This window comes from Pteropus alecto, unplaced genomic scaffold (assembly GCF_000325575.1).
Source record: "Pteropus alecto unplaced genomic scaffold, ASM32557v1 scaffold20, whole genome shotgun sequence".
Lineage (NCBI taxonomy): Eukaryota > Metazoa > Chordata > Mammalia > Chiroptera > Pteropodidae > Pteropus > Pteropus alecto.
The window spans coordinates 6,907,773-6,920,606 of record NW_006436298.1 but is presented as its reverse complement, the minus strand read 5'-3'; the positions used below and the strand labels follow the sequence as shown (position 1 = coordinate 6,920,606).

Below are 12,834 nucleotides of genomic sequence, written 5' to 3'. Positions count from 1 at the left end.
CCTTAAAGCCTCCAACAGCCACTTCCGTTCACTGGGCTCTGACGCTTTATTAGCTCCGCCCCCACTTCCGGGATGGGCGTGGGTGCTGTTAAATAAGTCCGGCCCCAGCCCACCTTACGGAAGCTGCGCGAGGCCGGGCTGGTTGGCTGTTCTGCGCGGTTCCCCGCCCTCTCACGTGATCGCCTGTTGGTCCCAGAAGTGGGGTTTTTTCGATGGTAGTTATCTGTGTTACTTTATTACCATTTTAACTTAGATATTTTCACTACCAGTGTCGGCTCAGCGTTCTGATACGATGTTTTGAGTTCGGGATTTAATAGGTGTGTATGAGTCGGCAAGCTTGGCCTTCTCCTTGAAGACCCTTTCTGGTTTTTGCTCGAGCGCGTCTGTCGCGACGGTTACTACGGACGCCTAACCCTGCAAATTCAGGTTACTTAGGCGCGTGACCGGTTCTTAATGGCAACTCAAGAGACAGTCTTACCAAGTTCAATCCCATTATGAAGCACGCCCCAGGAAACAAAATCTAATTCAACTCATGAATTTTGTGCTGTGGAACGGATTTCTGGTTATCAGTTTTCTACTCTGTAGAGTGGAAATAATAATAGACTACGTTATTGGTGGTTGTGAGGATTAAATGAGACATGCATAAAGTTTAGACATAGTAAGTGCCCAATAAGTGTTAACTATTATCAGTAACCAACTTCAATTCTCATAAAAATTTCATCCAATTTTCATCCAAATCAACGAATTAAACACTTTAATTCATTTATTCAGTGAATATTTATTGAATGTTTACTATGTGCCAGGCTCTGTTGCAGACTCTAAGATATCAGAAGAGGAAAAGACAAAAGATCCTTGCCTTCAAATAGGAGTAGATAACAAGTAAAATATGTTAAGATACATAGTGATAAGTGCTGTAGAGATAATATAACAAAGGGGATAGAGATATTAGGGTTTGCAGTTTTAAACAGGGTGAGACAAGAAGGACATCACTGGAAAGCCACTGCAGAGTTTTGAGCAGACAAGTGATACGATCTGACTTCATATTTTAAAAAGTTCTCTTTGGCTATTGTGAGAGACTATAGACTTGGGTGGGGGTGGGGGTGGGGGATGGGAGTGGGGAGGTAGTCAAGGAAAAGAAAGGCCTGTTAAAAAATGATTGACATAATACAGATCGTTGTATAGGTGGTACCAGTTTGGCTTGTAGCAAATAGGATTTGCTGACAGACTGGATATGGGTTGGGGTGTGGGGGAAGCATAATTCCAAGGTTTTGAGCTGGAGCATTCGATGTTCCTAAGAGTTGAGAATCTTGATTTTCAGAGGTATGTTGAAGAAAACAGCAGAATATCAAAGGCTTAGAATTTGGTCGAAGTTAATATAGTGTAAATGTTGAGTCCTTGCTCTGGATCTAGACTACTTGTATTGACTATTGGCCCAAGTATTCAATCACTAGATTTATGATACTGGCTAATTATTTAACCTTTCTGTCCCTAGTTTCCTCCTCTGTAATAGGACCTACTCATTGGGTCGCCGCAAGGCTTAAGTGATTTTACACTTCAGAAACCCTTAGAAAAGTGTCTGACAATGTTTTAGTTTATGTTAGTCATTGCATAATTATTTTTGGTCACCTTCTAGATCTTTGTCACTACTTGGTTTTTTATTGAGTTCTGATATATTCATAGGCAAAATTCTTACATATTGTAAACACCATCTTTACCACTTTTATCTCTTAAATGTGGCAAGTCATACCTAATGATGCATGGTGTAACATGACTTAGGCTAAAGTTCCTTCTGGAAAGTATCACTGTAACAATCTAACCTTTAACTTGTAGTAGAAATAAGCTAAATATGAGTTAAATTTGAGGATACACTTGTGAGGCTTGAGCTTCCCAAGTGTGCCATGGCATATAAATTGATAATCACTACATTATACCATGCTGCTGACAGTGAATGCCTATATGGGGATATTTTTAAAAAGTGACAGTGGTGTTTAGGTGATATTCTGGGTTCACTAGGTCAATGTATATATAAAATACTATTCAACCTCTGTATACCATTTTAGTTTATAAAGCACTTTCACACACTGGTAGTAGCCAGCTTCCCAAATGGCCCCAATGATTCTTGCCTTCTGGTACTAATGCACTTGTGCAGTTTCCTTCTGCAATGAAACAAGCTGTTAAGTGTGACCAATAGAATATGGCAGAAATGAGTGTGTAACTTCTGAGTCTAGATTATCAAAGGTATTGCCTTGTACACTTGGATGATTTGCTCTGCAGGAAGTCAGCCATCATGTCATAAATTCACTACGGCAGCCCTGTGGGGAGGGCTATGTGGAGAAGAACTGAGGTCTCCTGCCAAGAGCCAGCTTCAAATTGCAGCCATTAGTGAGCTAGCTACCTTGGAGTAGATTGTACAGCCCCAGGCAAGCTTGCAGATAAGTGCAGAACCAGGTAGCATCTGATTGCAGCCTCATTAAAGATACAGCAGAACTGCCCAGCCAAGCTGCTCAGGACTTTCTGACCCAGAGAAGCCATAAGCTATTAAGTGATTGTCGTTTTTAGCGCCTAAATTTTGAGGTAACTTGTTACAAAGTAATACATAATATACTAATTTGTTCCTTCCTATTGCATTGTATTGTGCTGGAGAGGAAAACGAAAACTTGGACAAATTAAGCAACTTCCTGATGGTTATATATATTTAAGTGCTTAACTTGTAATTGGAAATACAGGCTATTTAAGCCAAGACAGAATTCTATGACACTATTTTCCTTGGGAGCTCATCTTAAGACAGCAAGTTCCACTGACGTGCCTTTTTGCCATACCTGTACTTAACAAATTCTATAAGAGATATATATTTTTCATTGTGACTTTCATGGCAGCAGCTGTAGTAAAGGTGGCCCTCCGACAGTTCCAGTATTGGGGTCTCTAACTACTGGCCCACAATATTACTAAAGCCACTCTTTATTACCTGAACCCACTCTGTTTCTAAAAGCAAAATAAATTGCCCTGGGCTTCCTGTTGCTGAAATGAGAAAGCTAAGGAGAAAAGAGAATAGTGCTAGTTTTTAAGAAAATTTTCCAAATAAAAATTTTAAATAGTAAAAAAATCATGAATCATGTATTTTTCATGAATCATCAGAACAGGTGACTGCTAGCACCAAACCCCTATCTCATATTCAGGTTGGGGCAACATTTACACAGAATTTACAAGCGAAGCAAAACAACACTGGAATAAAAAAAGATTAACACCTATTGGCAACTGGGCAATACTCGACAATTCTATTCCTCTATTTCTCATGAGCTACTCTTACTATTAGAGACGACTTCTTGAAAGCATGTTCTAGAAATCATTAAAGGTATGGAAGAAAATTTATTTAGCTTTGTCAGTCTTTACTTTCACAATAATACATATCCTTGGCACAGGAAGACCCTGTTGAAATTTCATTAATTGCCTTAAGGTTAAAATTTAGGTTGATTTTATGAGGCTTTCAGACATTAAGTTTGAGAAAGTTAATGGTTATCAGGATTTGCATACATGATCACAATCAAAACAGTAAAATAAAGAACAAGACTTTCTTAACAGCCCTAAACACAATAAATTGCAGTTTCTAGTCAAACATTTATTCCTATATTTATTCTGCTCTCTTCCATTTTATACTCGACTTTTTTTCTGAACATGGTTACAAATAGTCTTAATACCACAAAGTCACTGGCTACCTTGGCTATATTTTTATCATTTAGAGTTGGATGCTTATTAAGCCAGTTATACGCCAGTAACTTTGCAATGAAAAAAACATTGAGATTAGAACAAATAATGAGATTAAGAACAAATACTTCACTGATTCTCATCCAATTTCAGTAAAATCACTTCCCAAAAGCAATAATTCTGCTTGACAAATTCTATGTCTCAATAGAATTTGAAAGAAAAGTAAAATTATGGGAAACATGACAGTTTACTAGACACTTTGTACTTTTAATAGTTCAACACTGGTTAATACTTCATAAGAGTAAATTAATAGGCTAACATTGAAAAATGTGTACTTTAATAAGTATAAAGTATATAAACAATTAGGTAAGCTTGTGAAGCTGACCAAGATACATAAATTAGGAGATACAAGTATTCATCTAAATTTCCTATATATTTTTTTTACAGAATATTTATTAAAGTTGTTTACAGTTTCTCGTTTGTCATTTTGGAAGTCCTTTATTGTAAAGACTATTCTTTTGCCTGATGAAAAACAGCAGCCACATTGTCTGATTATTCTGGACCTCCACGCTGAAAAGGAAAAGATAAAAAGATTAGGGGTTAAATTTACAGAAAGGTTTTCATGGCCATTATATAAATTTACACTATTTTAAGCAAATGATATTTAGTTTTTTTAAAAAACAATTTCATTTTTTTGAATGCTTTTAGGCACTCATATCAATGTTACAAACAATTTAGATCTGGAAGGGACCCAAGGTTGACCTAGATCAGTGGCCCTCAAATTTATTGGTCTCAGAAGTCCTTTACACTCTGAAAAATTATTGAGGACCCTAAAGAGCTTTTTTAATGTGGTTATATCTATTGTTATTTACCATATTATACTGCTACACATATTTTCTTTCATACACATTTACTGAAGGCCTAGTTTACTTCTCATAGTCCTAGCCTACCAGACCATCTGTGTCTTAGATATGGACACACTATGACAAGACAATGAGAAAAGCATGTAAATTAGCAGATGAAGTTCTAAAAGCCAAAAACTGTTAAGGTGTTTTGCTCTGTGATCAAGACCAATAACATACCTGGATAAATTCGATTTCTTCTTGAGACACAGGTTTCCTTCTGTATTTCTGAGGTAATGTTTTTATTATTTCTGCAGTGTCTGGTGGACCCTGATACATCAGCCAATCTGGTGATTTACTTCCCTTAGAATGCTGTGAAACTGAAGAAGAGTGAGATGGTAGTCCTGCGGATCTCAAAACTTCTGATGCTGAAATTTAAAAAATGTAATTAGAGAAATTATTCAGGTGTCTTAAAATACTATTTTGAGTTATGTATTGAATAATCTAGTCATTCGTGAAATAAGTATAATTCTGAGAGGTAAGTATTATAGAGTAACTTAGTTGGGTAGATACATATATATAATTTCATAAAGTTCTTTTTAAAACAAATGAGGTACTTTTAAATGAGTGAATCGCTAAATTGAACAAAAAGTATATAAAATAATGAAATTTTTAGGTAGTGGAGTTCAATCCATATGAATAACCTACAAGTTTTGTCATATGTTGGAGTTTACACGTATTATCTTATAACAGGGAATAAGAAAGTTGGTAAAAGTAGATGAGATTTGTTTTCTCAGTAACTTTATACTTGTTTATCTCCTGTATCTTCTTTCTTATAAAGAGTTACAATAAGTTAAAAATATCTGTATAAAATTCGTTAAAATTCTTCCTGAATTAAGGATCAAATAAATACCTTATATTCAAGACAGGGACGGAGGATCTGGTTAAAAGGAAGGGTCACAGAAAAAGAGGACTTGTTTGGAAACTTCAATTACTTTGTAAGCAATGATTGCTAAGGTCTACAACAATCTAAAAAATATTTACTGATTGAATAAATAGATAAATGAGTGAATGAAAGAAAAGATTAGCAGGGAGAGAAATATTTAAATGGTTATTATTCCTCGCCATATCTGCAAATGTAAGTTTGGGAGATTCTTCTAAAGGATAGAAGAAAGGTAAAACAAAAATTCCCCTATAAAAACTTGATATCATTAAAAATTCAGAGACATTGAATTGAGTCGTTACCTTTTTATTTTATTTATTCCCCCTTCCCCTTGTAACCGCCCTCCCACCCACACACACACACTTCTACCCCTGAGGTATGGATGTTGCCATTTCCCCTTAAAAACTGGATTTCTGAAGGCGGGGCATCTCCTCCCACACACTTGTGGTGTGCACCTGGGTGCACCTGGGCCTGGTTCGCCCTAGGCCTAACGAACTCGGGGTATGGTCCATGGCTCCACCTGGGGTGCGAACCCAGGACCTTCTGCGTGTAAAGCAGACGTGCTAACCACTACTCTATGGAGCCACCACCAAGTCATTACCTTTTCAAATGGAGGTAATAAAAGTTGATTTTATTACTTTTTTTGGCATGTAACCTAAGGTACCATTTTGACTAAGCTACGGTCTACCTGATTTTAAATGAAAAATATTGCCTATAATAGGATATTCACGTGTAAATATACATGTATGCATTAAAAAAACCAAAACATTAAAGTATAACTTACCATTGGGTTTAGGATGGTCTCTTCTATCAGGGAACCTTATTAATGGAGTATGTGGCTTGACCACCTAAAATGGATGAAAAAATGCATAGAAAAAAAAAGATGATACTTTAGAATAAACTCATTAACTATACATAAAAGAAACAATCTACTAACCTCATAAAGAGGTACCTTCATTAAAATAACTTATTATTTGGCAGCACCTTTAAATTTTATTATTTTACTTTTCTTCAACCATGAAAGCTAGGCTATAAACTATTAACTAATTTGTTTATCTCCTAGTCATAATGACTTTGTACTTCGTACATCACAGGATATTTTACTGTACTGCAAACTGACCTCAAAGGCAACCCGATGAAGACTACATTGATTATGTTGTGTGATTGGTGATTGGATGTTTCCTGACATGTATTGAGTATTGCTTCCCTACTCCGTTAATATTTAGTGGTTGAGAATAGGATAAAAAAGCTTATTGAAAATTAGGTAATTAAAAAAATGCTTTTTCTGGCTACAAAAGTAACATGTTCTGTGTAAAAAAATTGGAAAAAATACAGAATACACAAAGAAGGAAACACTATCCATAATCCCAAAACCCACATAAAATAGGTTTAAACCTTTGATTGTCCTTTATTTTACTTTTTCCTATACCCTTAGAAATATATATTCTTAGAATACTGTTTTTATAACAGATATTTGAAGAGAATGTTTTATCCCTAAAATTCCGGATAATACTATAGAGTACCTTACATGGATCTCTCAGTATAAAATCTTCTCAATATACAAGGCTAAGTCTCTATAATAAACACAGTACTGTTTTCAACTAAAGTAATTTGTAAGTTACTGTGTAACTAGTGAGACTGAAGTATCTTTATCTGCCATATATTTGTATACTCTGTGTATTACATATCATACAGTTTATATGAGTACAGAAGTAAACAGGCTTGTTGGGACTGGCCTGAAAACTCACCACAATTCTGCTGCCTAGAAAATGCTGGAATATAGTTGTCTCCCTCAGCATAAAAGCATGCTTAAATCTTTCATGTTAAAAAACAAAACTTCTTTCTCCCTCTAGTAACTGTTTCTTCGTTATCATAGCCAAACTTCTTGAATGTTCCATCCATCCTACTGTCAATACCCCATTTAAAAAATTTTGAGAGCATTCGAGATCTTGCTCCCCAGCATCTTTCACCAGTTTCGCTCAAATAAACTTGTATAAAAATTCAGAACATTTTTTAAATGTTCAGCAGCTTTCAGGATAAACTTCCAAACTTATATTTGGCAATCACAAGGCCCATCATGATTTGGCCTTTCCATACCTCTCCAGCCTCATTCCCTACCACTGTCTTGTGTACCTTTTACTTCAGGTATTCTGAAGTACTTTTCATTTTCCTAATTTATCATGCTATTTCCATCCCTATTTAATCTACAACTTGTGTCCTCTGCAAGGAAATCTCTCCCCAATCCCACCCCACTTCCATGCCTCCACTTTGACCTGACTGCTTATCTTTTAAAATAACTCGAATATCACTCCTAAGAAACTTCTCCTGATTCCAAAATCTGATACTTCTCATTTGTTTCCATAGTATCCTGAACATCTTAAGATTACTGTGCAGATAGATAAATGAGATTTATCTGATTACAGAAGAGCTAAGCTCCTGAAAAGGCAGAGTCAGAGAATTTAGCACTTCTGCAGCAGTGCCTGGTACATAGTAAATGCTCAGGAAACACCTGCCAAGTGAGTAAACAGACCATCTGTAAGGTAGGACTAACTACATAGGCATGTGAATATGTATACACACAACTTCAACAGTAATATAGTCAATTTTATTTTATCACCCTTTATCCCATAAGAGGAAAAACTGATAATGTGGACTGTACTAAAAAGAAAAAAACCCTTTTACTCATCAAAATAAACAAACAAACAAATAAATAAATAACCAAATAAAAAATAAGTATAGAAAAATGGGCAACATATTCTTCACAGGTAAAGAAATGAAAATGGCTCTTAACGATACGAAAAGATAGCCTCATTTATAATGAAAGTTAAAACTACATGAAGATGTTTTATCAATTAGATCATATTAAAATGTACAAATTTGATGTCTGTTGGGAAGGTTATGGGAAAGCAGGAATTCATTTATTGCTATAGGAATGCAAAAGAGTATAATCTCTATGAGGGGAAAATAAGTCTAGAACCCACAGTTCATTCAACCTCTTATCAGCACTTTCAACTTCCTTGATGGAGGCTTATTTTCACCATATATGTAAATCTCAAATCTTAAATTAATCTGACCACCCATCTTCTTCCCCTGTGTCTTATGCAGCCAAATGATTTCCAAAATGATAAATTATCGATTTTCTGCTCTTATATCAGCCCAAATGTATCAAATATATTCTGCTTGGCATTCAGAAGGCATTTAATACCTATAACTTACTCTTCCAAAATTACTTCTGAATACCTTGTAGTCCCCTCAGTTTGTGCCAGTGTGTCTGTTGAAATACTACCCTTTCTTCAAGGTAGATCAACAGCCAAATTCTAAGCTCTATGGAGGCACTGTGTCTGTCTTGCTGGCACAACAGTCCCAGCAATGAGTATGTGTGGAACAGAGGTACTCAATTTTGCTAATGTAATATGTAATTATTACATAATATTAGCACATACTGCTTTCTATTATGACTATCTGAGTACAAGTCTTTCCAACTGTTAGGAGATAGACCATTCCTTATTATATATTTCACAGCATCTTTTTTTAAATATCAGTAGTTCTTCATTATTGCTGTGTACTATTCCATTTTAACAAATATACCACAATTTGTTTATCCTGCTAATGGACATTTGGGTTGTTTCTGGTTTGGGAGTTACTATAGATAAAGCGGCTATGAACATTTTTATATGAGTCTTTTTATAGGTATATGCACTCATTTCTCGGGTATAAAGCTGTGAGTAGAATTACTGGGTTAAAGGGTAGGTATGTTTAACTATGAGAGACTGACAAAAGTTTTCCAAAGTGACTGTGCCATTTTATACTCCTACCAACAATGTATGAGGGTTTTAGGTGCTTCATGTTGGTACTGTCACTTGGAGTTGTCAGTCTTTAATTTTAATCATTTGGTGAGTGTAGTACTACTCCCTAGTTTTAATTTGTATTTTCCTGGCAAGTAATGATAATGAGGATCTTTTCACAGGCTTATTACTCATTTGGATGTCTTCTTTTGTGCAGTATCAATTGTTTTTACTCATTTTTAAATTGGGCTGTATATTATGGATATATATTATGGTCCTGTGTCAGATGTTCTCTTTATCCTCACAGAATCTTTAATTAATACTCAATAACTACCCACTGACTGAATAAGTGAGGATCATTACTTGGAATGAGACCAAAGACTGGGATCGAGGATTATCTTTCAGAGTGAAATCAATGTCACCCTGATAATTTTTAATTAAAAAAAGGCCTTTTAAGAGATATATTTGTGCAAAGGGAAATGCACTTCTCATATCAAAGTTAAAAGTTAATCATACAGTAATACACTCTCAGAGTTGAAAAAGGTAGTGTAAATCAACTGCAAAAGTGGAAGTTGTGTCCCTTTATATCCAGTTTTACCTCTTTTATTTAAGCTTGAGACCACAGCTGGAGAAGCAAATGCAAAGCTATCAGGAGTAAGTAACTGATGTGTGGATTAACAATAAAGTTCTCTAGCTCCCAATCTAAACTCAGGGAAAAAAGCTTGGGAAACCAACACTAAAACATATTACAATTACATTTCAATAATCTTTTCTTTTCTTCTTTTTTTAAATTTCCTCTCATCCGGCTGTAATCAGACACTTGAATTGGTGGGGAGGACCAGCCCCAGACAGGGACGGAGCCAGTTCTTTGGCCATTCCCAAGACCTTGAAGGGACACTGGGTCAGGTGCAGAGATCGCTTCCTTTCACTCGCCGATACCGCTTTCCTTTTGATTGGTTGATCCAGGATATCTCTATACTATACTAGACGCCGATTGGCCAGCCTACAGCCAGGGAAGCCTTGCCCGCAGACACCTAGGAGGACTAACGAGGTCCTGGCGGAGGACAGTCCAGGGACCCCAGAGCAGCTATGTGCCTACCTGCTGAGATGCGACACTCCTGCAGCCTGGCTCGAACCCTCAGCTCCGGTCACCAGCTCACTACCCTACCCAGCGGCTTAAGGTCTAATTCTCACATACACCCCTAGGCGGTGCCGCTGGCGCCACTCAGGGCCGCGGTCACCGCCACCGCCTTTCCTCCCCAGCGCCTTGGCTACAGTCAGCACCATCCCTATTACCCTTGATACGGAAAGGCGACCGAATCGCGTTACCTGAACGACCCTGCTGGCGGACGCCATCTTGCTGCCCATCATGACCCCCGAGAAGGGGCAGCTTCCGGGGCGCTCGGGAGCCTCAGCGATAACAGTTGTGGGCGGCTGGGGGCGGGCCCTGCCCGTGACGTCACGGAGGCGGGATCAACCTCCACTGTGAAGCTAGCTCCACCCCTCTGCGCCTCACCCCGCCCCTCCCCTCTTCCCGCCTGGAAACTGATCCACTTGTTTCCCATGGTTTTCGTTCTGCAGACGAAGTTTTGTGATGTGGGTTTATTTTGCTCATTAGCCACGAGTTATCTAGGACCGTTTCCTCTTCAGAAATCTAGTTCCTAATTTTAATATAGTTCGAAATTTAATTAGAAACCAAATAAGTAATACAATCTCTTGTGACTTCTTGTTAAAATCTTGTTAAAACTTGGGAGTTAATGGAGAGCTCAGTCAGTTCAGGGTCTACACAAAACCATCTTATAGGCGCTTGTTTATTGGTGTTGCTTGAATTGGTCTTCTATTCTTGTTTTCATCCTGATATTAAACTGATGCCTGCTTCAAATTTGAGAACTCAAAAAGTTCAAGTTTTTCTTTTTTGAAACATGTCATCCGTATCATTTCCCAATTCTATGGTAAATATTAATGTTTATATTGTTGTAATTTTTAATACACAATATGTTACTTAACACAACTTTGTAGGTAATGTGGCCTTAAGCAATGATAAATATTTAGAGTGACAAATTTGTTTTGATGCTCTAGCTCAGTAGTTTCTAAATCTGGGGAGCTGTTAAAGAAATGTTACTGAGCCTAACTATGGAGACCAGAAATCTATTTTTTAGAAAGCTTTCAACGCTTGTTTTAGCAGTGCGTATTCTAAAATTAGATTGATGAGCAAAAGACATAAAAGATGGGCAAAAGACATAAAAGAGAGTCCTCTCATAATGTGTATCAAATCATCACGTTGTATAAGTATCTTATAATTTCGTTAATGACCTCAATAGTGTGTGTGGGCGAATCGCAAAAGCAACAGCAGCTGATGCCTAATACAGACTTTTCATTTACATAAAAACAGCACGTTTGTGAAAATCTACAATATTAGATTCTTGTCCTGAAATCATTTAAAAGACAGACTTCCTTGGTTATTTTTCTAAATAAAATATTTTCCATTTTCCTTTATGCTATTACTGGAGAGATGAAGAAAATGGGTAAATAAGTCCCACGATGTAGATAGAGATTTTATTAAAACATAAACTTTCCAAATCCTCTAATACCAAGAAGTCTCCTGGGAATACCTGATAATAAATACACAAAATGCCAAATGCAGTGCAAATTATTGGTCATATTGATATGGATTTTGTTTTGGGAAAGTCTGCCAGGAAAATGCTGTAACTTTTCTCTAACTGTAGGTTTATTTCTAAGTACTGGCATTCATACTCCTTCACAATATTCTCATCCAGGGTTAGCCGGGATTTTAAAAGATTTTAAAAGACTGATTTACATGTTAAAATCTTTGAGTTCCCAAATGAGAAAGCTACTGAGGGGGGCATACTTTTTAATGCCCTCCTCAGATATGGTCAAGGTAATGGAAAGGGAGAACCTCCCAAAGGACAAAGAACCATGGATGAAGAACTGTTTCTAAAGAGCACCATGAAAGCCGAATCCCTAGGGAGCACCTAGAGCCTAATCACTATTTCTAGAAAGAGAACAAGCTATGTTTCAGAATTGCTATAGACCTTGTCCACTATTGTTTGCTGACTGTGTGAAGCAATATAACTGGCCTTCTCAGTTCACAAGCCTCTAGATCAATAAGAGTCATATCTGGACCTGATGTGAAGGACTGTCATGTGATCCTGAACTTTGAAACCACTGGATGACACGGTTAGCTTATCTTCCCTGGAAAGGATGCATCTTTTACATACAGAGGGAAAGTTAATATTTAAGACCAAGGCAGCAGACTGTGAGAGACTGTAGTCTCTTCAACAAATATCCATTTTCTATCTACCACTCTGAAACACAGCACTCTCCTGCTGTGAGAGAAGTGTACTTTCCTGCCCCAATGATTTGGGCTGGCCAATGGAACCTGGGTAGAAATAATGCACCTCTTCCAAGTAGAAACTTTAAATGTGTTTGTGTAATTTGACTTGGCCTCATAAGCGATAAGAATGTTTCAGATTGTGGCTGCTCCCTCAAGCCTGGGTCCTAGAATTATCAGCCAAACCATGGATCCAAAAGAGAAATAAAA

The 12,834-nt window shown here is 37.0% G+C and overlaps 1 protein-coding gene across 1 annotated transcript; it reads right to left on the bottom strand.

Moving 5' to 3' along the window:
- Window positions 1-3,346: 3,346 nt before the first annotated feature.
- Window positions 3,347-10,755, bottom strand: MRPS36 (mitochondrial ribosomal protein S36). Its single transcript, XM_006913108.3, has 4 exons — window positions 10,602-10,755; window positions 6,272-6,335; window positions 4,785-4,972; window positions 3,347-4,272 (listed from the first exon to the last, which is right to left on the bottom strand). The coding sequence occupies exons 1-4, from the start codon at window positions 10,641-10,643 to the stop codon at window positions 4,255-4,257; spliced, it is 312 nt and encodes a 103-aa protein (XP_006913170.1). The 5' UTR covers window positions 10,644-10,755; the 3' UTR covers window positions 3,347-4,254.
- Between the last annotated feature and the right edge of the window lie 2,079 nt (window positions 10,756-12,834).